Source organism: Argiope bruennichi, chromosome 5 (assembly GCF_947563725.1).
Source record: "Argiope bruennichi chromosome 5, qqArgBrue1.1, whole genome shotgun sequence".
Lineage (NCBI taxonomy): Eukaryota > Metazoa > Arthropoda > Arachnida > Araneae > Araneidae > Argiope > Argiope bruennichi.
Window position 1 is genome coordinate 102,188,579 of NC_079155.1, and position 27,617 is coordinate 102,216,195.

General features: G+C 26.2%; 2 protein-coding genes across 3 annotated transcripts in view; one reads left to right on the forward strand and one right to left on the reverse strand.

Annotated features, from left to right (window-relative positions):
* The first annotated feature begins 1,351 nt into the window (after nt 1-1,351).
* Nucleotides 1,352-27,617, forward strand: part of LOC129968812 (anoctamin-8-like) — a 39,237-nt gene continuing 12,971 nt past the window's right edge. The window contains exons 1-8 of one of the 2 annotated variants that reach the window (XM_056083079.1): nt 1,352-1,409; nt 15,737-15,983; nt 16,082-16,317; nt 18,380-18,496; nt 20,794-20,924; nt 21,874-22,035; nt 24,307-24,459; nt 25,468-25,603. In XM_056083079.1, the coding sequence (XP_055939054.1) occupies nt 1,358-1,409; nt 15,737-15,983; nt 16,082-16,317; nt 18,380-18,496; nt 20,794-20,924; nt 21,874-22,035; nt 24,307-24,459; nt 25,468-25,603 (1,234 nt within the window). In that variant the 5' untranslated portion in view covers nt 1,352-1,357. Of the gene's footprint in view, nt 1,410-11,204; nt 11,385-15,736; nt 15,984-16,081; nt 16,318-18,379; nt 18,497-20,793; nt 20,925-21,873; nt 22,036-24,306; nt 24,460-25,467; nt 25,604-27,617 lie in introns of those variants that run through there. The other variant, XM_056083078.1, reaches the window with a different exon arrangement.
* On the reverse strand, nt 9,128-10,901 carry LOC129968813 (integrator complex subunit 15-like). The gene has a single exon (XM_056083080.1). It carries the CDS (start codon nt 10,787-10,789, stop codon nt 9,689-9,691), a length of 1,101 nt encoding a protein of 366 aa, XP_055939055.1. The 5' UTR covers nt 10,790-10,901; the 3' UTR covers nt 9,128-9,688.

Here is a 27,617-nt window from a genome sequence, read left to right on the forward strand (position 1 = left end):
CCAATATTTTAAACGATTTAATTGACAACGAGGAAAATAAAATATCTAAATCGACTTACAGTCTCCTCTGCGCTTGTCGAACAACAATCCAGAAATGAGCTGCCGAAATTCTTTGTATTTATGCAACTCCAAATGCGTTTATATAGATTTTCTGAAAAGGCATGGAATATTTTTGTAAAGGACGACCAGATCTCGAATCCTAATAGAGATATCGCCAAAATTCTTGCATTTTCGATCACTGTTGTCTTCAAAGGTGCCAAATTTGTTTCAAAGCCGGGGATTAATGATCTGGCATTTTGTAGCCATTAAAATATCTGTAAAACTCTATTCCTTACTATGAGACTCACTATGCAGGGAAGCAATATTATAAATTCAGAACGCATTTTAATTTTTAATGAATAATTTTCTCGTTTATGATATTTCTTGAGGATTAGTTCCCTTATTATATTTTTTAGAACGTTATGCTTTTATGATTTTCGCTTTCACTTGCAGAGTTTTTAGAATCATACTATTTTCTGCATTTCAGTGAAAAATAAAAATATATATCTTAAAATTTTCAATTTTATAAATAACTTTCAAGTAGTTAGTTTAAAATGCTATGTAAATCAAAGAGCAAATTAAATTTAAATTTCTTGAAATGAATGAAAAATTTGAAAAATTATATTTTATAAAATGAGTAAGTACTATTGAAAATCCTTGTATGTATCATGAAAACAGCAGAGTGAATAGCAAATTATAGTTTTGTACTTATTCATAAAAAAACTTTATATTTAAACGTTAGGCAAAATATCTTACATTAGATTTTGAATCACTTGGTAATAAATTTATCACTTCATACAATGTTTTTGAATTTTAGTTTGCTTCGTTTCTCACAAATTATTCGAATGTAATTAAATTATTTTAAAATTAATTAAATTATCCCAATAGAATATTGTTAATTATTTTCCACTTCTTTAAGATCATACCCATTACTACTTTGTCGGAAATATCAAATCAATATTTCATGTTAAAATATAGAATTTGTATTTACGAATAGTAAGAACAAATAAGTTTTAAAACAATTATTAAGTTTCGTCCGAATCGACTGTTTAGAATCTAACGTCTGTAAATACGTACTTAAACGGTGGGGAAGCAAATGAAGGCTCATTTTTTTCTGGTGTGAATTTAAATTTAGGTGCTATTACAATGACTTTGTTTTTTTCATAACAAACAGCAAATAAATGAAGCGGGAATTCGTTGCGTTGCCAAAGATGCAGGCAGCCAACATTACAATTACGCATTCAAATAAAAAGGGGTCACTGGGAAATTTGGAACGTCAAATGGCTTGTTGCAAAGCGATAATCCTCTTTAAACAGCTATGAAGGTTTTTATACAAATCGTGTCGCTTTTTTTAAAGCCATACACTGCAGGTAATTTATGATTCAAAATATTTGCTTTTATGACTCCAATATTTAGCACATATTAATCATACAAGTAAAAATTCAATTAGCAATGTGATGAGATAAGCAATGAGATAAACATTCTACTAACAATGAGATGAACAAGTAATTTTCATTGGATTTCATATTTTGCGATAGTAATTATGCTGTATTAAGTCCAAGTAATCGAATTCTATTTCATTTGTGTGATCGATTGCAACATAATTGTAGTTTAAAAATTACATTGGTCGGAACTGAATTAGCTAATGAAAACAGAAAAAGGGTTAGTAATCAGATGACGGAAATCCTCATTGTATGAAGTATTTTTCTAATCAATTATTTCATTTTTTGCAATTCCAAGTGGTAATATTTTATTTCTATTTCAAGTGTCATTTCCATAAATTATTTTCCTTTTAATTTTTTTGTAATTCAGATTACGTAATCAGTCATAATTTGAAAAATTACTTGTTTAAATGTTATCGATTAAAGGCTTGTCATTGGTTATACTGTACTTCCATTTATTTTAATTTCGTTGTCACATTTTTTTTTGCATGCAAATATTTAAATTTATTAAGCATTTTAATTTTTGCATTTACTAAGCAATTTTAGCAAACCGTCTAGAATAAAGGATTTAGTTAAATTAAAAGGAAAGACACATATTAATCAAAACAGTATCATATTGATAAGATAAAAATTTCAATTTAAAATAATGAGAAAAACTACTTGTTGTTCAAAATTACAACTGAAAAGCGACTTAAAAGTGATAATACATAAAATAAAGAAAAAAACAACAACTTATATTTCGCATTAAGTTTCCTTATTTCAAATTAAATCTATTCCATGACAATTTCAATAATTCTAGAGTTACGTTTTCACTTTTTCATTTACAAAGTATAAAGAAAAATACTCTAATTTTCAAAAAATTCGAACTCGCATTTTGATAACTGCCCACGTGTCAGATTTCCTTAAGTCCGAAATACACATTTTTGACATTATGTTTGTATATGAATACAATAACTCTGAAACGTCTTGAGCCAAATGGATGGAATTTGGTATATGTTTAAGTAAAACCAAATTTATAAATTTCTAACAATCCAAAGGAAGTCCGTCTATTCGATTGTTCGAATATCAGTGAACAAAATAATTACAATATGTAAAGTGCTAAAAGATAACATTTAGTAAACACACTTACCATTTAAAATGTAGATTTTTATGACATTTTGAGCCGAATCTATCAAAGCGTTAACCGTCTGTCCATCTGTATTTTAGATTGCTTATAAACACAATGACTTAAATTAAAACAATTCGATATGTGATTTTGTGATTATAAATTTAGTTCCATTACAAAATTTGTTTTCAGGTGGTTGTAAAAAAAAGGCGTGCAAACTGCGTATTCATACGATAGAATGTTCGCCACTATCATACATACGCGGTCTTACCAAATCCCACAAATATATACTGGGGAGTAGATAGAACTTTATTGGAATGTATGCGAGAAGACAGTACCCCCAATGGTTTAAATATTTTTTGAATTGAAAAAATGATTTTTTAAAATATTTTTATTAATATAAATTGCTTCACATTTTTTTCGGAAGTTAATTTTCTCTATTAAAATTAATTTCACCTTTATTTTTTGGAATAATTTTCAAGAAAATACGACAGCGGAACAGGAGGGTTTCAGGTTCGATACCCGATTCCACCGAAGAACAGCCCCCGTGTTAAGTTACCAGCTACATTAAATCCATCGGGGCCAAACGTCCTCCTACTGTTGAGGTGTGGAAGTTTGGAGATGCGTTGCCAGATCAGGTGTCGCCCTCGTCATCTGGCCGTGGTTCAAAATTATGAGGTCCGTTATAAAATAGCCCCAATGTTGCTTTAAAACGGGACGTAAATATAACTAAATCAAACCAAACTCAAGAAATATGAAATTCCATTCAGTTGATAAATGATTCTCAACCAGAGTGGCTGCCCCTATTTGAATTGAACAAAACATTTAAAAAATCTTAATATTATCTTAAAAGTGATATTTAAAAAAAATCTTGTGTCTTGAAGTTAAAATAAGAGAACAGGCATTTTGTTGATACAGATATCCACATAAGATGGTCTCCCCTTAAATTAGATTATTACATTACAAAAAAACATAAAAATTCTTTTGAGGTTAATTATTTAGTTCTCTGGGAAAAAAGTTTAAAAAAAACACCGAAGAAAAAAAAAAAGGAACATAAATTTCTGGGGAAAAAAAAGAACTTTATAAAAGTGAATGAGCGCCAAATATGTGATGCTGAAAACCGATGCTATAGATAAAATTTTCATTTTCAGATAATAGAAGTCAGAATTGTGACGCTAAATTATTGATTCAGCTACAGCTTTTTAAAGCCATGCTCTGTATGGAAGCGCTTGCTCTCTAAATTACTGTAAAAGTTACTTCCAATCATATACACTCGCCATGCATTGCAGATTTTTCCAAAGAATAGATAAAACTATGCATAATAATAATAATGAAAATGATATTGTTAAAAATCTGTAATGTTGCTTTACAGCACGATTAGTTCAATCACTGGAAAGACCGTTTTACGATGAACTCTGTTAGATGCTGATCGGATGCCGAATCAGTGATCACAGAGCTTGGCGTTCTTTTGGCTAAGAATACTGTTATCTAATAGAATACCGGTATTTTCCTGAATTTTGGCGATAGAGCCAATAGTTACCGAGATATGCTTGACTGTTCGAGAACCTTCTCTGTCGTGCACCGAGCTGGAGGCAATGTTTTAAGTTCAACTCCGGTTAATAGTTGTACGAGCTCTCTCCCTGAGTGCTTCGAGCAGCTTATCATTGTTTTGCTTTTTGCGTACTGCTGTTTGCGAGAAGTGTTGCTGTGTATTGTTTGTGTGCGTCTCGGCTGTGAATTTGTTGTCTGGGTATTCGCACTTCGTGTTATTAAAGTCGTCGTTTGTTACCGAGGCCTGTTGACTGTGCTACTCCATACACCCACTACAAGAGAACCCATTAACTATGAGGACTTAGTGGGGGAAATTCCGTAACAATATAATATTAATAACATGAAACCATGAATACTTTTTTTTGTGTGTATATATATATATATATTGTATATTAGAGGTCTAGCCCAGTGATCATTTCTCTCTCCGAGATTAATGACTAATAAAATTTTCAATTAAATATTTTATTGCTTATCAATGAAATATTTCAAGCTTATTCTTGATGACTATCGCAGCAAACGATTTTTAAACTTGAAATTTGATAAATATATAACACGCACTGTTTTAAAAGCTTTACTCTATTTCGTTCATTGTGAAACGCATCTTCATAATTTTCTGTCATCTCATCTAAAATGTAAACTTTTAAATTCAAAAATGGAAATGCTTGTCTTTCAATTAATACAAAAGATTCGTTGATAATATAAATTTTTTTTATTTAAAATATAAGAGCAGAAAGTAGAATCATTTAACATTGAAATTTATGTGTATTACACAATATTTTTCCTAATTAATGTAATAGATTAAAGGATAAATCCATAAAAATTCTTCCGTTCAACAAAAAAGTGATAAAATAAAAGAACAATTTTCAAATGATAAGAATAATAATATATTTTTATACATTCAATTTTATGAAATTAAAAAGCAGCAGTATTTGATAACGGAAGCATTAAAAAATTCATCATTGCTTTCTTGAGAATTTAAATCTTAATTGTAAGCGTAACACATTTCAAAAAGTGTATAAAAAATACTTTAAATAGTAACCTATTCATTATGGAAAACCAAGGCGTATTGCCATGTTTTCATACTCAAAAATGGAAGAAAAAAATTAGAATGAAATATTAATAGCAACAATGAATACGATTTGAATTTTACTTCACCAATTAAATATATTGCTGAAAAAATGCCCTTGAAGGTATTTTTTTTAAAAAATGAAACAAAATAGAAAACAAAATTATACGACAAAAAAATTTAAATAATTGGGAAGATATATATATATATATATTAAGATGATATAAAAATCATTTTTGAGCTGTGATATTTCGAAAATTATCGTGAGAAAAACGTCAAAATTTTGCTTACTTTTTAATTTATTAAAGTTCGACTATAACTTCAAAAAATCGCGCCGACGCGCATGATCCCACCTTCCAAAATATATATATGTACTAAATTTGGCATCTTTTGGTCAAATGGTCTGCCTGTAGAGCGTCAGTACAACAGAGACAGACACATTCATTTGTATTATTGGTGAATATAGTTTCAAAGTTTATTTTTACTTTCTCGAATATTTAATATAGAGAAAATATGGTAATCGTCAAAAAAAAAAAAAAAAAAAATTAAATCGAGACTTTGACGAATTTTCATGTTTTAGACCGCCCTGAATTCGAAAAACACATTTTTGGGAAATATCCCTCCATCCATCAGTCTGTAACAAAGATAACTGAAAAACGACTTTAGCTAGACGATTAAAATTTGATATATGGCCTAAACAAATTTACAGATTTCTATCAATTTTTAAATAAAATCTATTTAGAGGAAGTTCGTCTGTTCGAATATTAGATAACGCAATTACTACAAAATGAGTAGAGCTGGATAAATAAGATTCGGTACACGAATTTAACATCTATAGAGTAGACACCTGTCAAATTTTAAGCGAAACCAATAACGGGTTGACTATTTGTCCACCTGTACTTTCAAAAACACGTAAGCGCGGTAATTAAAAAACGCAATGACTTAAATATATTAAATTTGATATGAGATTTTGTGAATACAAATGCAGTTTTGTGTATAATTTCTGTTGCAATCGGTTGAGAAATGGATGTCTAAAACACAAATTCGATTTTTGGATATTATTAACGCATGCCAGGAATTAACCGCCAAATATCTCGCCAAGGACGACACGATATATTCAGTAAAAATGCAAACTGTATCCCAAAAGTTAAAATTTCCTAATAATTGTACGTTAGTGCCATGTTATGCGTTCTCTGGGATGACAAATTTATGAGAATATGTGAGAAAGTTTTGGGAAGACCATTCACGCTGGTTTTACATCCAATTATATGACATTAAAGAACAGCAGTATTTGATAAAGTAAACATTAAAAAATCATTATTGATTACTTGAGAATTTAAACCTTAACTGTAAATACAACACAATTTAAACTGCATAATAAAAACATACTTTAAAGAGAGAGCTATTCATTATGGAAAACCAAACCATATTGTCATAATTTCACCATCAAAAATGGAAGAGAAAAAAAAATCAAGAGTGAAATATTAGTAGTTGAATTCCTTTCTCAAAATACAATAAGAAATAAGGATTTTAAACAGCAATACATGAATTCAAACTCCATCATTAAAAACCTAAAACCATTCCTTTTCAGTCTCAATGGTGAAAAGGATATACTTGGCTATAATAAACTCTTTTCAGAGAAGTGAAGATAATACTAGAACGTCCTAAAAACACAGGAATTTCTTATAGTGTGAAGTTCTGTAACAGTGACAAAGTGTTGTTGCTTCCAAATTCATATCTATAGAATCTTGGCTTCTTCTAAAGTTCATGCCAAGTAATAAAGATGAATGTTCGAGTGTATGTGCATCGTCGCTTGACTTGGTAATACCATTTCCCACAGAGCTACCAAATTTGATATCTAAAAACTTAGAAAAGTAGGAATGTACACCTCACAGCAATTTTTTTTTAATTTTAAAAAGAATCTTTATTTAGAACAAATAAAGTTAATAAATATTTTAAGGACTTTTTCATGATAATTTTCAAAAATACTAAAATGTAACAATAATTTTTACATCATCTTAAAATTCAAACATTTACCATTTCAATGACATAAATATTTTTTTTCCTATTTTTAATTAATATTTTTAAAAAAATGTTTCAAGCATATATTACAATATATTTCATTGTTCGAATGAAATTCAAATTTTTTTCATTCTTGCTACTGATGTTTCATCACGGCTTCCAAGTCCCTCTGCCCCCCATTGTTGATAATCACGATGTGAATATTCGACTTATTTTTTCATGTTGAGTAAGTTTCAGTACAAGGCATGCTTTTAATAAAATATTTAGAAGTTCAGTATTTAGAGTTAAAGTTTAACTCTAAAGCTAAGTAATAATCATATTTTTTTAAAAATGCTTCCATGTTTAGACATTGCTGGTCTTTTCTGTGATATAATTGAGTGAATAAAAGTATAGAGAATAATTAGAAAAATACATAGTACACTGAACAGAATAAAATAGAATACAATGAACAAAATGATGTATGGCTTTCTGAAATAATGCGAGTTATACATCTATCAAAATTTGAAATTCAAGCCATTAAGATCAAGTTACCAAAAATTATTTAAAATATTTTGCAACCATTAATTTCAACAAACCAACTAGTCGCCAAAGACGGCTGTTTAGAAATAAAGTATTATACCTATTTTCAAAGAGCACAGAATTTTTTTTTATTTATTAGATGAAGTGTAAAAGAAGCTCCATGTTATCAGTATTTAAAATTTGTATGGTTAAAAAAATGTTATTTATATTATCTGTATACATGTGGTATTTTTACTTAATTAAGTATATTGTGTGTACTTTCTAACAACAATTTTTAAACAGTACACACAATACATCAATAGAATATACAATTCCTCAACATTCATTTTTGTTTGTAAAAATTTTAACATAGACAACTGTTTGAATTTCTCATTTAAATCCTTATTAAATATTGTTGTAAATTTTCTGAGCAAATTTCTCAAAATTTCATTCCAAACTTTTGAAACAATTTTATAAAATTCATTTTCTTTCATAATATTTTTATGATATGATCTTACAATACCATTTAAATGAATATCTGCAATACAATTATATTTTTAAATATTAAAAGGGAATGTTGTTTATCTGGCTATTGTTGCATTAGGCTAGCTTATTAAGTCTAGGAATTACTAAATTTCCTAAAAATACACATTGAAAACTTGGAATGCACATTTCTTTATCTTCAAGAGATCTAAATATTTTCAATTTTTGCGAACTTTTATGGATTCGTCCAGTTTTCAGAAGAATATTAATTTTTTGTATTCTTAAAATCATTATTTATCAATTGACAAAATCATTAGATTAATTCACCAAAATATTAAGTGGATAGAACATAAAATATCATTGTGAGTTAGTCTTTAGATCAATGCCCACAGTAAGCTTGATTAATTAAAAGATTATAATTTTGATCTAATCTTAAATAAATGGCAAATAACCATTGGTTGATTCATTAAGAAAATTGAAATAAAACATTGGTTATTTTTGGGGCACTCTCGTTAGAAGGTTTTTCAAAATTTTAATTGAATTTTCAATCAATAAAAAATGTAATGACTTTTCTCAATTAATTCAGTTCACATTATTGTACAGATATGAAAATATACCCACATTTAAAATTAGCTTTTAAATAATATCAATTTTATTTCAATGTAACTTTTTTCTTTAATGAAATAAATATTTTAAATTCTATTTACAACAATGCTTTTTATTGATGTAAAGAAATTTAAATCAATTTCATTATTTTGACAAATTTTCCAGTACTGCTATGATTTTAAAAAAAATGGTTATTAACTCCAAATTAGAATTTTAACCTTCATTTATACTTTGTAATATGCACTAACAAATCTTTCTTAAAATTATTTGAAATTATTCTATTTTTAGGTAAAATTTTAAAAATGTTCAATTTGTCAAAAGGTTTCATGCTAATTTAATTTTTTAATGCAAATATTATCAATAAATAATTTAAACATATAATCAACATGATGAATAATAATGCATAAGTATTGTTCATAATATATAACTACGAAGATCTGTGATATTTAACAGCTATAACTGCACTTGGTTCTAGTGTAGATTTGGGTGCCCCTTCAGTTGGCAATAAATTTCAGTGATGAAGCACTACTTCTGGTTTCCATAATGTTTTGTTTCCACTGGCGTTACTGTTGGGTTACCGACCGAAAATAACCAATCTTGGCATAAAAAAAATCAAGGACTACCCAATTGTAAACTTTTACCCTGAACTTGAAATGAATAGTTTTTTTTTTAGTTTCTTTATTTCTTAAAATATATTTTAATATAAATAGTGCATCTTAGCATCATTTTATTTCTTCAATAACAAATTTTAAAAATTTTATTTAGTTTTATATTTTTTTATAAATAAATCAGTAATTTCCCCATAAATAATTAAGGAGAACATTTTGTTCATTTTTTCAACATTTTATAGTGCTACACGAAGAGAAAAATTAAATTTTAACATAAATGTTTTGTATTGGCCCATTTTTGAAGCACAATTTTCAAAGGCCTATTATATGGCAATTGCAAACAATGGGCAAACAATTTCCCAATTTTTTCAGGTTGAACATGCAAACAGTTAGTAGTCAAAGCAACTTCAACACACATGGCAAATCTATCAAGAGATGTATCAAGACGATCTTTTGAGACGTAACTCATTTTCTTCAAGGTCTCTGCTATAACAATAATGCTAGTTACTGAGACAGCTTCACACCACGATGGATCCTGAGATGGCATGGCTTTGGTCATACACTTTAAGAGAGCTAATAATAATGATGAAAAAATTTTATCATCACCATCGCTGATCTTAGAACTTTCTGACACTTCTTTATACAATGGGGACAATATACACCAAAACATTAAACCAGGTATTGGAGTTTGAGGTCCTGGAAAATTGAACGAACTTGGTATACTTAATTTAAATGGCGAGAAACATAAATTTGGAGCTGAATTGATCCATTCCAATACCATACAAATAATATGGTCTGGAGGGCAACTTGTGAAATACATATTTGTGATAGCAGATATTAAGCTCGAACAAAAGATTGGAGATATAGTTGGTAAATTTTTTATTCTTTCGTTAGAAGATGATGGTTTTATGTGTTCCCGGACTACAGCTTTGGCTATAAAGGCCGAATAATCAGAAACGCAAGTGCAGAGTTGCATCCAAGTACCAATATAACTCAAAACATTTCCATTTTCTGTTGCTATAGCAAGTGACAATAATTTGCCCAAGACTGGCAATCTGTTATCTAGCATCTTTGAGCCGAACGGGAAAAGAAATTGAAAAGTAGCCATTTTTTGGTCATTTTCTGGTTGTCTAAAATACCAGGCGATTCTTTCAACAATTTGCAGCTCCTTAATAGGAGGTAGTTTTTGGTTACGAGTGTTACCCCATTTGTCGACTTCGAAAAAAACAAATTCTTCCGAAAGTTCTTTCATCAAGCCAAGTTGTTGGGATGAACAATTCGGAAGCCAGAGTTTTTGGATATGTCTTAATGCTTCTGGGACCACACTTGGAAAGTCCATCTTACGAAGATAACATTTCACGTCTCCCATTTTTTTCTATCTTACGAACCTGTAATAAAGAAGAACTGTGTATAACATAAGTCTAAATAGTTTCCGTTTTTATCACCGCCAATTCCACACAGAAATTTGTAAATATTGACATTTTAAGGAGTTTCCTTGTTGCCAATAATTTTTAACTTCACTATTAAAATATCCGCTTTTAATTAGTTATTAAAATGATTCTGTAGAGTGAACTTATTCATAAAGGAAGAGAAATAAAAATAACATTTGATGTATATATAGAGAGATATATTTCTTCTTCCAGACGGAGGTTTTCTATTATATATTATTTATTTTGATTCCACTTGATATTATTTTAATTTAGCGATTGGCAACAGAGCTCTCATCAATTGAAGTGATTTTATTTGCGTAGGAATTAGACATACCAAAACTAAAATTTCTTTACGACGATTTTTGTGTTCTTATGGTTGAAGCATGGTATAGTCTAGTTGTTTGGTTTATATTTGGAGAAAATATTTAAAAAAATTATTGAAAGAGTAATTTTTCAAAATGATTGGTTCAAAATCTGAAAGCGGCGGTACTTTGCGCAATCGAAAAAAAGGATCACGGATGACACTTTCTGAGGGTAAAAATTTAATTCTGATTTATAAAGTAACAGATCCTATGTTTTTCCATAATCATCTAGAAAAGCTACAATCCTTTCTGTTATGTTAAATCGAATTAAACTTTTAAATTTCATACACTAATATTGATTTGCTTTAGATAATTTTTTGAAGGAAGTATCGGAATAAAAAATTGTCATTTCCTTATAAGAAAATTCTGGGTTTTATTTATAAAATATAACTTCACTGATATATTACAAGCTTTTTTGAAAAAAAGTTATTTAAAACCCTCATAATGTATGCTTATAAGTAAACAGATGTCTCATGTAATATTCTCATGTAATATTAATATTTATTAATAATTTTTTTCCTGTCAAAACCTGAAAAAATATTTATTGTAAAAATTTAAAAGCAAGCAGTTGTTAAAATTATTGCTGTTATTTTGATACAAATAAAGCATTCAGGATTTAAATTAAACCAACATTTAATATTTTTCAGAAACATTTACCTTGTGAATATGAAAAATTTCTTAAAATACTAGAATTGAATTCTGATAAAATAATAAGAATTTTGGTAAATATATTTGTCGAAATAAATTGTGAAAAGCATGATTTCAAAAAGTAATACAAATAACTATGATTTGATGATGTGGAAAATATCTTTTACTATTGTAGATTTTCTATAAATTAAGGAATAGCTGTATTGTATTGCGTACAGTTTATAATGCTTTAACATTTTGAATCTTGATTAATATTATAAAAATGCTATATTATATTTTTATAGAATTTTACTGTTTAAGTATTTGCAAAAAAAAAAAAAAAAAAAATTAATTAAATGGACAAAAAAAAATGTTTTCTAGAACTAAGCTAACACTATATTTCTCTTATTTTTTATTTTTCTCAATGAAAGTAATGATTCATTAAAAAATCCTTTTTAATTTAACACATTCATGGACAGTATGGTTATAGCAGTCAAATATTTATCCTGTCCATAAATACAAATGATAGCTATACCCATCACTAAAAAAAATTATGTTTATTTAGTAAACTATTTTCTAGGTTTATTATATAAGAATTTGTTTTTTTAATTATGGAACCAATAAAAATATAGTGAATAGCTTATAAGCCAGTTAACAACAACGCTGCAAGAGCAATTGCTTTTGTATCATGGTCATGTTATGTAAATTCACGACAAAAATATTGCTCTACAAATATTTCTAAAGAAACCTAGAAGATAAAAATGTATTCTTTTTCATTCTTCCCATATTTTATAACTGTTTGTGAATGTATTAAATATAACTGACTGTAAAGTATAATATATATTTTGTAACGTTTGAATTTATTTATTTATGAAGACATTTAAAGGAGAAGCAACATTTTCTTTTAAAAACTTATGTATAACTTACATTTACCTAGAAATATTTTAGTTATTTCAACTGAAAAAGGTAAAAAAATTAACTCTCTATGTATTTTATAATACTTAAATTTCTCTTGAACTCTGCATAGTTAAAAAGTAATTTAAGTATTATATTATATGGTTCCATTTTTATATCAAGTTTAGGAACTTATATTTTGCTAGAAATTTATATATATATATTGTGATGGTTAAAAAATCCAGACAAGAGATATTCATAAATTTCCATATTTAATTCTTCCGATTCTGTAGAAATCATTTTTAGAGTTATATCTGTTTGTGAATGAAATTAACTTAAAAATGCAGCAAATTAATTGTATGAAAATTTGATGTATAATCTTAACATTGAATTGTAGTCTTTTATCAAGATAAAACTCTTTTTCAAAAGGACTGTATATATGTGAATCTTACTTGTAAATGAAAGCAATTAGATGCAATTCACCAAATGATTTTATTTCTAGAATTTTAAATCTTTATCAGATTTAAGACAAGGGATTGATAACCATCAAATAGTGAATTTAAATATTTGCTTTAGAATTTCATTTGCAATCTAGTGATTGCAAATTAGAATTTTAGTGATTAGATAAATTTATATGTTTTTATAATCAAAATTGTTAATCTGTATCAGACTTTAGATCATATGGATAGATAGCCAAGAAATTGTTTATATAACTATTGGTTGGCATATGATGCCCTAAAATTAGAAAAAAGAATTAGTTGAGTGATCTTTAGCATATGATCCTATCACCAAAATTGTAGATATATGTCTAATTTTGAATGTAATCTGTTGTCACATCAATTGTCAATTAATATATGTGCCCATGTGTTTCAGTGCATTATAGCTGAAAAACACTGTAAAATAAATAAAATTTTGTGCCTTTTTGTTTTGCCATCAAAATTATAGATCCATATCAAATTTAAGATCTAATCAATTCAGTACAAAATGTATACTCATTTTTGTTCAATGTATAACAAAAATCTTAATATGAACATGTCATGCCGTATAAGTAACATGGTGCACTTTGACAAATTCAAGGTGTGAATACTCTAGCTGGTTAAAAATTTCTCTGATTAATATTGTGTATAAAATAAATTACCTTTAGGATGCTGTGAACCAAATTGAAATAGGCTATTTTTATATAGAAAGAAATGAAAGTATTTTGATTTTGTCTCTGAATTTAAAATTGGAAATGTTGATTCTGTAATCAATTACCAGAAATTTATGTGTTCTATTTAATTATTCTTGCCTTTTAGATGTGTGTATTATTAGTGACAGGAAGAATTATTCTTTAAAATTTCAATAAATAAGAAGGATTTTTTTAATACATCATATATTTTTCATTTTTTTATTTCAGCATGGAAAACTATTCTGTGTTTGATTGTAAATATCTTGTACTATTTCTTATCAGTTAGGCATATTTATCTAAAAATAATGGTAATGATTATTAAAGTAAGCTTGATGAATTGCTGATTAATTTTTAACTTTATTTGTAGTATTACTAAGAATTTAGAATGCAGAACTGTGTAGCACATTTTAAACATTATATGCATGTAATACTTTTTTTTTATACATGTAGCTAAATTAATTATCTTTTCGATTTCTGTGTAATTTTTCATATTTTTTGCTGCATTTTTCTAAATGTCAGTGAACAGATGGAATAATTATCAAAGGATTGTCATTTTTTTAACATTAGGTTGATTAGAAAATTCAAGTTTTCTACTAAAAAAATTATTTTCAAATGATAAATACTTACAGCAAATCTAATGAAGATAGCAATCTTTATTCAATTCTACTTTTGCCTTCCAACATTTTGACAACTTTTCAATCCCTTCTGTGAAGAACTGTGATGTACATGAGTCCAAAAAGAGAGATCAACCTTATTTATGATCTCCTCATTTTATGTGCAGATTGCATGATCAAGATGTATCTATAGATGTAAAAACAGAAATCCAAAGGTGCCATGTCTGGGCTGTATAGTGCATGTTGCTTCAAATCCCACACCAGGTTGTAGAGCATCCAGTTGGTCAGCATACTAACATGTAGCTGAGTGTTATCATGATGAAAAAGAACCACATTCCTTCTAAACTCTTTTATGAATAACATCACAAGCGTTGTTGTATTGTGCTGTCAATAGTCTGTAAACTTTTTAGGTTTGTAGATAATTTCACTACAACAACACAACTTATTGAGAAACACCTTCTTAATAGTTAGGGCTTATCTTTCAATTAAGATTTCTGATTCCTTAAGTCCTGGTCATCATCTTTTATGACTTGTTTCATTGTATTCCACCTATTTTTCATCACAGGTCACAATTCTATTCCATTCCTTTTTCTTTCAATCTCTGAACACAGCCAAACAAACTGCTTTTCTCTTGCACTTGGCTTCAGCAATCAATTCATGTGGAACCCACTGACTGAACTTAAATATTAGATTTATGAATTTAAAAGCATTCACTATTGTTTTTTATTTGGCAAACATCAAACTCTAATGCAACATATCTGTCTTGATCAATAATTTGTCTTATCTGCTCATAATCAACTTCAGTATGGTGGCTAGAATGTGCTTCACCTTCACTGTCAAAATTTCAGCTTTAAACTTCCAAAACCAAACTTTTACTGCTCTATAAGAAATAGCTCAAACTTTTTCATATTTTTGTGACATGCAGTCACACAGAGTTTCTTACAACTTATTGTACATAATCAGTCTGATGTGTTGATATGATAACTCCATTTTAAACACTTTTTTGTTGCACAACATAATAAATGTTAAACTTACAAATTGCATACCCATGTAGTTCTAATTGTCAGCTTTCAAATACAAATTTCTGCTGTAGAAAAGCAAACAACCACAGAAATGATAGCCATTAAGGTGAAGAATTCTCCCCTTCATGCAAAGTTTTTTTTTTATTTATTTAACTTTGATATTTAAAATACATATATATCTTTTTGTTCTATTTTATAGCTGGGAGGCTCCTACGTAAAAGGATATCTGTATCTCGACAACTTTTAGCTGCTGGCCAAGTATGGAAAAATAGTCTTCCCAGTCATGATTGTGATGTCGTTGTTACATTCCCTCAGTCAACTACTGAAGAAACTTTAGTGTGGTTTCTGACACAGCTCAAAACAAATGTCCCAGAACTCTTGGTAGAAGTTAGACACCATAGACATACAAACGTATATGGATTTTATTTGACTACGTCGTATGAAAAGTATGTATTAAAATATAAATTTTATGAAAATATATGTCCTATTAAAATATAAATCTTATTAGAATCTTACTTGGATATATATTTTCTTTTCATTTCAGTTTATTGAAAGGGGCTGAAGAGATGCGACTTCGTAAACCTCTGAAACCTCAATTTGGTGGTGGTATGAAGGAATTTGTATATGAAGAAAGAGAGTGCTTCAATCAGTCTGAAAATAAAGATTTATTTCTGAGCAGCCAGGAAAGACAGAGTATTATTCTCAATTTACTCTATGGACTCAGGGCTTCAGATAAAGATGAACTTCTACATATCAAATTCATTGAAGGCCAACCAATTGGTAATCATAATCATTTAAATTGGTAATATTCGATTAAATAAAAATGAAATAGAAGTATTTAATATTTAAAAAACATATGCAGTCAAAATATTACATTTAACATTCTCAAGATTCCTGATATATGTGGTAGATAAAAAATTCTAAATATAATAAACAGGCTGTTTTTTTTTTTTTTTTTTTTTTTTTTTTTTTGCAATTTGCCAAATTCTAAAATGTTTTGTCTGTTTTCTGAGATGAATAATATTTGAGGTGCCTTAACAAAGTTGACATGCTAAATTTTAAACTTGCTCAAGATTTTCAAAAACAATATAGTGTCATTGGATCTTCAGTTGCAGTCATGTCTGAAAAGTGTCAAATATTTTAGAACAGTATTAATAATATTTAATGTCTGTATTTAAATGTATATAATAATGCAATTTCTGTGGGATTTTCAATCTTTTTCAGAAGTCTTTAAAATAAATATTTGTGGGCTTGTAATAAATAATGTTTTAATGGATTCTAAACATTTTGCTTAATAATTACCTATATTTTAAACTTTAATATTATATAAAAAGTACACAAAATTCTTGCATTTAAATTTAAAACTCTTAATTAGCAAAAAAAAAAAAAAATCTTTTTAAAGGTCAGATATTTTTGAAATCTAAGACATTATATTCTGTGTCAATTAATAAAATGTTTAATTAATCAATAAATTGTGATGAACATTTTTGATAAAACATAATTTATGCATACCATTGATATTTCTATATTAAGTAAAATATAAAAAAAATTATGAATATTATCCTCAAATCATTTGTTCATATTTCAACACTTTATCTATTGGAGAATTAATCTCAAAGTTGTGGCTTTTATAGTAATGTAAATTTGTCTGTAAATTTAAGTTTTCAGTAAATTTTTGATTGAATTAATACTTTTTTAGTTTATACCTTTTAGCATGATATCTGGTGATTTGAGGAAATTTTGTGAAATAATATTGATTGCTTATTCTATATGTGGGAATTTAAATATTAGTTAGTCTCTTGTACAATCCAATTTGTTTTCTTTTGGGGGGGGGGCAGGAATTCCTTGATTCATTGTTTAACCTCTTAATGCATGCTTTTCTTAAACATAGATTAAAAGATTAATTTATGTTAGCATATAGGAGGCCATCATAAATATTGGTCATGTCTGCAAACGAGTGCCTTCCAATGCCTTTTTTTTTCACATTCAAATATTAAAGAAAATTATCTTGCCTTATATTATTTCATTAAAATTTACATCATAACTCTCTTTAGGTGTCATGAATTAATTTTTTTTAATGTATTTATCAATTTTTAGTTTACAATAAATTTTTTCATGTTTGGAATTGGAACCATAATTTTTTTTAATCAGAAAAGTAAAATGAATGAAAAAAAAATTAAAATCTTCAGGCTAAAGAGTTGAAGAAGATTAGGCAATTTAATAGCATTTATGTATTTCTTATTAATTAAGATTTTCTTTTGTTTAGAAAAGTTCTTTGGTTTGTATTTTGTTTTGTTTTCGTTGAAGAAAATTCTATTAAGTTTTATAGAATATTCTTTCTATGAAGCATTCAGCTCTTGCTTTGAAATCTTTGTTTTGTAAATTATATCTTGATATAAATTATTTAAAGGTTATAGACTTATCTGTTTATAAAAATTACAAGAAGTTAATTTGTCTTATGTTAGAATTTTCTAAATAATATTTTATAATAGAATATTTTACACTAAAATGATATAACTTTATCTTATTCATGTTTTAAAATGTAAAAATTTTGAGAACCATTAAGCAGTTGTAAAAATAATTAAAATTGGCAAGGTGCTTATTGAATTGAAACTTTTTAATAATAAAAAGGAATAAAATTTAAAAAAAGCAAGATGACTTTTATTGTAAAATGCCTTGGTTTTTTTTTTTTTTTTTGCATAGAATAATATTTCCCTAATTAATTATTTATAATTATTAGATCAGAATTAGTTTACATTAATTAATTTATATATTTTACTAAGTATTATGTAAATTTCATCTGCTAATGACATTCATATATTTATTTTCTTGTTCAAAATAGTGCCTAAATGCTTAGCTGAAGGAGTCATTTCCCAAGTTTTACCTTTGCACAATTCAGATGCTCTTAACAATCTAAAACGGACATGGATGCAAGCTATTTTCAAACCTCAACCTTTAAGTAAGTTAGAATAATTGTAGCTGCTACATTCCAATGTATATCTCATTGGAAGTGCATGCAATACCCGATATAAATTAATATATATATATATATAGTATAATTTTGCATGGCCAGGAAGATGACACTTTTGGAATAAATTCAATTTATTTCATCATGAGAGGGAAATAATTTATATATGGGAATGAAAGCCAAAACATGTCTGTTAACATCAGATCATAAGAGCAAAATGACCAAAATTTTTCCAGCTATTAATTTTATTAAGAGATTGATAGGGATTATTTTTATGTTGTCAAATACATTAAGGTTTTTTTTTTATCCTTCACTCTGAGTATGAGAGATTGCAATGGTCAACAGCTTTTTAAAAATGATTAAATAAAAAAGTGTTATTTGGATGATAAAAATAAAATAAGGAAACATGGGCTGATTTAAGAAAAAAATCAGGAAATTAATTAGAATTTAAATTATGGGATATCATTGTGTGTATGTATAATGGCAGATTTAATATATATATAATCTGTTTATGCAAATGCTGAGCATTTTTTAAGAAGTGCTCGCATGAAAATTAAATTTGAATGTTAATCTTATTTTAAGGAAATTTTACGAATTTATTTAATGGATAAAATTTTATTTGTATGCCTCACAAAGATAAAGGTTGTTCCATTTCAGCCCTTGTATTCATCAAAAGTTAAATTGAATATGAATTAGATTTATTATCTTATTTCATGTATGCTATATTGTTGAATCAAATGCATAATTTCAGCATATTTAATAATAAAAAAAACTAAATAAACTAAGTTGAAGAATTTAATTCAAAAATATATTTAAGGTTTCATCCCAATAGTTAGAAATTGTGTTTTTGATTTGTTAATAATATATCTTTTAAATAAATTTGCACTTTTTTTTTATTAGTCACCTTTGGTGATCAACAGATGCAATAATACAGGATATATTTCATTTCAGTCAAATGGATAGTCAATCAAATCAAATTTCGTAAATCGAGTTTAGGTATAACTACATGTCTATTATTCCCACAATTGGTCAAATATTAAATTTGTGCTATTATGTTTAACTTATATTCTGTTGCTTATGTTCTGCTGTGTGCATGAACCTTTCTAATGGTGACCAGTCTCATTACATCATTTTGCTATTAAAAGCATAAACGTCTTGTTCTTCTATATTGCGATAGCAATTTCACCTTTTTATACTTCTTGTAAACTACACAGTTGTTAAACAGAATCTTTCTTTCTTGGCTTTAAAAAATGTAAAAAAAAAAAAATCATATGATAAAATATGTAATAAAACAATGAAAGTTATTCCAATTTAGGGCAATAATGTAATTAATTGTTGGAAATTAGAAAAGTTTTTTTAAAAAAAATTGCCATAATTCAGAAAAAATCTGTATGATTAGTAAATTGTTTTCATTAAAAAAAAAACAATTTTTGAAAGGGTGTAAAATTTATTTTTGTGAAATAAATTTTTTCAAAAGTTATTCAGAAAAACTCCAAAATTCAGCTTGATTTTTAATTAATTAAAATTCTATTTATAATTTTTTTTTGAAAATTGCTCTGAGATGTATATTCCCAACCTCAAACAAATCTACATGTGCCATATTTGATAGCTGTAGGTTAAATGATCTGGCTGTAAAGCAACAACACACAAATAATCATCTTTAATTATGAGTAGAGATTTTCTTGATTTGATAAATGAAAATAACGTTCTCATACTGTATTTTATTTTTAAACGATGTGCTTCCATTTTTAGATTTTGGAAGGCTAGATTATTCAAAATTCTCTCAAATATTTTATATAAAGGCAGTTATGACATCCTTTTAATCTCAAAACTGGTATCATTATGCCCTATAATTTACCTAAATTGTTAATCTGCTAAAAATTTACTGGATTTCTTTCTTTAAAAAAACTGTTTTATACTTCCATTATTATAATGCAGATTGTGTAATTATATTTGCTTATGAAATTCAAGTGTAAATGAAACTATAAACAAATGTATATTTAATTAACAAATGTTAAAGAATTTGTAAATAATTCAGAGCAAATTGTCTGTACTATATTAGTTACACCACTGTATTCTTTTTCACAAAATAATTATAAAATTGTGTTACATAAAATTTAGAGCAAGCCATTCATTTATGAAAAAAAAATTAATATTTGCTTGCTTATTAAGAATCCATATGCTATTCAATGTTAATTTTAATGAAGTTAAAAAATTTATTTGATTTTTATGTTATTTTTCCATAAATACTTATGAATAAAATAATTCTTATATTTCTATTTTTGTAGATGATATTTGTGATTATTTTGGAGTGAAAATTGCCATTTATTTTGCCTGGTTAGGCCATTATACCAAAGCTTTAACACTGCCAGCTTTCTTTGGAGTATTTTTGTGGCTTTGCTATTATGGGAGAGATCAAGTATTTACAATTTATATATTGCTGTTATTCATTTATCTTATTTAACATACATTAAAATAGTATCTATAAAAATATATATTTTTAATTTTATCCATTTTTATTGCTTTATAATATATTGGTAAATTGTTATTTTATTTACAAGATTTATGCAATATTCGATAAATGTTGCTGACAATTTAAGGTCTTTCCAAAATTTAAGGAATTATTTTATTTTTCAAATAAAACGAAGAGATACAAGAAATATTTTATGTTATATAAGAATGATTTTTCTTATATATGTTTATATGCAGCAAATGATTTTTATTCCCTTAGCACTTGATGAATTTGATATAATTTCTTAGCAGTGAGCTTTCAAAATGGCTAAATATTTTTTGTAATTCTGTCTTTATAAATTCCTTTTTAAATTTCTAGTTAAGAATTTTTATAAATATTTGATAACTGCTTTGTAGATATAAAGCAACAAAATTTGTTTTCCAAGAAGTAAAAATATGGCTTTTGATTTAGGGATTTATGTCTGTGCAAAAAAAAAAAAAAAAAAAAAAAAACATTTATGATTCTATATTATGAAGTAAGTCAGTTAATAAAAAAAATATGATTTGAATATTTACAAATATTGAATAACAAAACTTAGAATTTAAGAATAAAATTGTAAAATTACATATTTGCATTCAAACATCAGTTTTCGAAATTGGGGGCAAGAAATAAATATTTATACATTTTCTAATTTTCTTTTTAGAATTCATAACTTATAGTAAAGTGTCTCAATTTTGTAGCTTTTATTTTAATATTTAAGAAATATGAAAAAGAATTTGTGAGAATTAGAATATATTATAAAGGATTTTTATGATGTTTTGTTTATAATGAAGAAGATTATAATTATAGATTATAGATTTATAATTAATAATTTTGCCATGATGTTTTATTTAAACTTGCTTAATTCTTTTTCTAGGCTACAGAAGATATTTGTTTTGTTGTGTTCGCTTTGTTCAATGTTTTATGGGCTACTCTGTACTTGGAATCTTGGAAAAGACATTGTGCTGAATTAGCTTATCGGTGGGGGACACTGGATATTCAGAATGAACTCTTAGCAGAACCTAGACCTCTTTTTACTGTATGTTATTCATTTATAACATAATTATGTTAGTTAATCTCATATAATTGTATTAGTTTTAACTCTACTTATTGTATACTACTTAATTTTAAATGATTGTCTGCCTGAATTGTATTCATTATATATAATAGTGCATTTTTAAATAGTTAAGTAAACATTATTATTTTTGGTTTAGGCATTTTTTTTTTTTTTGCAAACTTTTATATTTAGTTCTCTCTTTTATCTCATATTTGAATCCTTTAATTTATGTTTTGCAAATATGTATAACTGAATCATAATTTTCTTAGGTTGCCCTTTTATTTTAATATATTTGTACAAATTAGCTCATGTCCCAAAACATCAGTTCCTATAACTATTACACTGTCATAAATGCATTGTTACATAAAATACATTTTTGTATCAGAAGATGGAATTGAAAAATTTTTAATGTATTTAAAAATTGAATTTAGATAAAAAAAATTGTTAACTTTTCTAAGAAGCATCCAAATATAATTGGCAAGAAAACAAGTAGATTACTAAAATGTGTGTGCAATGTCAAAATTTAACAATAACAAAAAATAATGAACAATTTAAAAAAGGCTTGATGTTTCTACAATAAAAATGATGTTTCTTCATCTATTTTTATTGAATGAAAGAATAATATAAAATATTTTGAAAAATGAAATAACCAAAAAAATATAACTAAATATTCTTAAAATAATGGAAGAGAAAAAGACAAACTTTTTACTGTGATTTACATAAATTTTGATATTTTTTATTCCAAATATATAATTTTGTTTGCAGAAATATTCTGTTTCAATTTTTGTTTAGCAAAGAATAAAGTTTAAATCATGGTATTGGAAAATTCAGGTTGAATTGAAAATTAATTGTTATATGGTCAATTTTTAAAAAAAAAATGTCAATTAAAATTTTTTTTTTTTTTTAAATTTCAGTTTGAACTTGACTAGAAGAAATTATTCACCAATATAATGAAAATGAGTAAAATAAAAATTAAAAAAACTACTTCGGGTACATTTAGTTACTTTAAAATATGTGTGTGCAAAACTTGGTTTTTCTTGATCTAGTAGTTTGGCATATAAAATAGTATCAGCAAAACTTGCATGTCTTTTCCTAAACAGGCCTTAAAAAATTTAACTTTTTACTGTTATTTACATAAATTTTGATATTTTTTATTCCAATTACAAAAATAATATCCATTTTCTGTATCAAGTAAAGATGTTTTTTTTTTTTTTTTTTTTTTTTTTACAGTTGTGAAAGTAAGTTTTGAATTCAAAGGATTTTTATAAACTTTTAGGCACACAATTCACTAAATGTCAATAAAATTTACTTGCAAAGAAAATGCTTAAAAAATCAAATTAATAAATCAGATATATATCTAAAAAGAAATTATATTCAAAAAATTAATTTTACTTTATTACATAGTAATGTGTATGTTCTTTAGATTTTGAAATTTATTTCATGTCTTTTTCTTAGCTTACAACAATTATCTGCCATTACATTCATATTTCATTGTCCTTGATATCATTTTCCATTTATTTTAAATTATAATAAATTCTCTTACTTGTTCTGCCTTCAGTGTGCCAAAATTTTCAAGAAAATACTCAAGTTCAAGAGTACAAAAGTGTATTTTTAACCTCATTTTACAACCAATCTTTTGATTTTTATAGCACTTTTTCCAGTATTGATGTGTAGTTAGAATCCTTATAATTCCCCAAAATTTCTGAAATTGAAAAATTTCTCAAAACATGAACAGCTGCTGTTGAAAAAATTTAACTACCTTTTAAATTAATTAACTATTTATTTAATTTATAATTTTACTTCTTTTACTATAATATTGTATTTCATGTTTATTATTGTAATTTTTCTAAAAAAATTAATTTTAATGACAGTATATTTCATTTAATTATATTTCTCATTAATTTTATCTGGCAGGTTTCTGTTGAATTTACCTTTTTTTGATTTGTGAAAGGGAAAAAGTGTTTTTTCTCTCATTATCCTATCAGATTTACTAAAATACATCTAACACTCTACATTCCCAGATTCATGTAGATCTAAGTTATTAATCTCAAAGATTAATGGTATATTAGTGGATATTTCTATTATTTAAACAATAAATAGTAGAAATGGGCATTTTATTCATGTATATTTGTTGAAACAATACCTTGAATATATTTTGAGCATGTGTCGGATTCTCAGTTTGCAAAGAAATTTTCCCAAGTTCTTTGAATTTTGCTTTATTAAAATAGCATAAACTTCACTTATATCTCATAGGGCCCTTTAGCTATCAGCCCTGTGACTGGAAGAATGGAACCCACTTACCCCGCTTGGAAGCGCAATTTATTTCGATACTGTGTCAGTTTACCAGTCATTGCATTTTGTTTGTTGGTTGTCTTTCTTGTCATGTTTCTGATTTTCGAACTGCAGGTTTGTATTCATTTTTAAATTATTTTTATTTTTAATTTTTGATATTTTTAATCATCACCGTGATTATCTTAAATTAAATCTTTTTCACAATTTCATGTATTTTCAAAAGTTTTCATCGTATTCCCAAATTTCTCTATAAATAAAGTAATAGAATAGAATTCAGATAAAGAAATAAAATAGCTATTGACTTATTAACTATAAAAAATTAAATATAAATTTTATGAAATTTTCAATTATTATAAAATATTAGTATATTGATATTAAAGAACCTGCTTGAAGAAGGTGTTATCAATGTCTAATTGTCAGCTTCTGTAGTAAAATTATTTATTCTGAACAAATAATTTATCTGAATTTAATTCTTTTTTTTTTTTTTTGTTAGAATATGTTATTAATTTTAACCTTGGGAAGTATGATTACTTTAAAACAATCTAAAGCGTAAATCTATTCTATACATTAGTAATCTAAAATCAGAAACAAGTATTCTTTCACCTCATCAGGAACTTGTAAATTTAATAAATAACTTTTAGCACTTATTATTTAAATACATATTATTTTATTCATATTTGTTTAAAATCATCCTTAAAAGTAGCCTATTCGAATTTTTGATTTTTTTTTCCCTTTAAAAGAAGAAGTTATATATGGACAAGATATTTTTATTGCAAAAATGGTATCATATTTAAAATTTGAGGTAATATTAATGTGAGAATCCAAAATTACATATATAAATATTTTTTTTAAAATTCTAGCTTTGTAAATTTTAATATTATCTAAAAAAATTCTCATTGTTGTAAATGTTAAAAAACATACTTAGAGAAAGATTAAAGAAAATTAAGGAATAATATCTATCTAATCTTATAATAAATTAAAAATGCTAGATTTCAAAATTTTCCCCAGTTTTTTTTGAAATTTTCCCCAATTATTAGGAGAAAACGTTTTCTTTTATACTTTTTAACATGGAACTGCATATGGCTATAATAATGAATAATATAATAAGATCAATTATTTCAGACATGGTGGGATCGAATGATTGATGCTCGGGGATTTCCATTCTGGATGACATTATTTCCCAAAGTTCTCTTGGCATTAGTCATCAATGTGCTGGATGGTGTATATCATAAAATCGCTGTCTGGTTGAATGACAAAGGTAAATTCTTAAGATTTGTTATTTTTAAGTAGTTTCTTGTTATGGTTCCTTTAACATTTTTACGATGCCTTTTATAGTTTAGATATTATTTTTGTCCACTAAATCTGTAGTGTTGCTAGAGAAATGCCTTGAATTTGACTTAATGCATATTAAAGAATTTTGAATAAATGCATTGCATAAATATTTTAGAAAGCCATTGGGGTATGTATTATATATATAGTGTTTGTAATGAATTGTTATATACCTTTAACACTTTAAAAATAAAATTTAACAAAAAGAAAATTCAGTATGGCACAATAAGTAGTTACTGTGTTACAGAAAAATGATAGGATATATTGTTTTGTTTGTAGAAGTGTGCAATTTGTTAGATGACTTTTCTCCCTTCATTATTCTATATTATTACATTTTTCAAGCAAAAAAGCAGAATAGTGTTCTATATACGAAAAAAAAGGTCCCCCCCCCTTTCAAAAAGAAAATTAGTTCCTTTAATTTTTTCATAAAAATTCATATTTTTATTCTTCATTTCCTCTCTAGTTTGAAAACAGTGTTATATCAAAAGACATATTAGATTTTTATAAGTTGAGGGAATTTTTGTTATTCTTTATAATGCTTAAAATTTGACATTCTCACATCATTTTTCATAAAACACGATGGTTAGCATCCATTAATAATAACATTTAACTTCCTGTCTTTTGTTAAATACTTTAAAATGTGCATTGTTGCCTTTATATCATACTGTTTTGATAAAAGAAAATATTGATAGTGCAATTTATTTTCTATTTTCCTAAAGTATGCAGTTTTTAAAGAATTTTTTTAATTATTAAAATGGTTTATAAGTAAAAGCCGTCCATCTGTTATTTTTCTTATATTGATTCTAATGATAATATGGCTTTTATATCGTACTTAAATAATAGTGCAGTTAACCTTCATGCAAATTTTGCATAATTTTGTGTACATTTATTAAAATCTAAGTAACTAGACAACATGTTTATAGAATTTTGGATATGAGAAAAATGATCACAGGTTCTAGATTTGCTTTTAAGATTGTGAGTCTGATCAAAGTTTACATATTAAGCTTAATATTGGAATCAAGTATTTTTTATATTGATTTTGTGAGGAAACTGAAGGAGTTTAAGAATCATCATTATATGTTATAGCTTCAATAATCAATCTCTTCATATAGTTTCAGAATGAAGCCTTATTATTAACTAAATAAAATCTTGATTTTTTCATTTAATCATTTTTTTAGTAAATCTTTTCTGTGATTATTACTTTTAATGTTTGAATTTGTAGTTTTAAAAAGCCATGATTTGTTAGTTATGAAGTTTATTTTTGTTTTATCTAAAATATTTAAAACAACAATAAAAAAGAATAAGGATGTGAATGATTTTTTGTTGGAAAGTTGAAAACTAGTAAATGGTTAAAACTGGACTGGAAATAAAATATCTCTTAGGAAAGCTGAATTATTTGAAAAAAGGAAAGTATGTAAAAAAGTAGAGTAAAATTGAAAATGGTTCTACAATTTATTGTTTTGTTGCCCCGTAAACAATAAAAATTGCACTACTTTCTTTATTTTTTTTCCCTTCTGTCTTTTTGTTGTTGCTGTTGCATATGTGTGTGTGTTTAAGAGAGAGAGAGAAAGAGATTTCAAAACTGTGTAAAAAAATTTTTAATTAAAAAGCATTTTAAAAAAATTCTGTACTGTTTATAAAATTACAGAAAAAAGAATTGTATGTAAAAGTTGTTTGAGATATTTTAACAGTTTAATTCTTGTTTCAAAAATTCTTTAATCATATTATCTTAATATTTCATAATATATGCTTTAGCTATTTATTTCTAGTTTAAGAGTGACTGATAATGAATTACTTTCAACATTTTATAGTGAATATTAGTTGCTTTCCTGGCCATTCCGAGATTAATAATTGCTAAAGTATTAAATATTTATTTATAATTTATTTCTTTCTGCCTTTGACTTTTGATTTCCTTGCAAAGTATTTTTTAATTTTAAACTTTG

Bases quoted from the DNA above. Each gene is read 5' to 3' on its own strand.
- LOC129968813 (XM_056083080.1), bottom strand. From the start codon at position 10,789: ATGGGAGACGTGAAATGTTATCTTCGTAAGATGGACTTTCCAAGTGTG.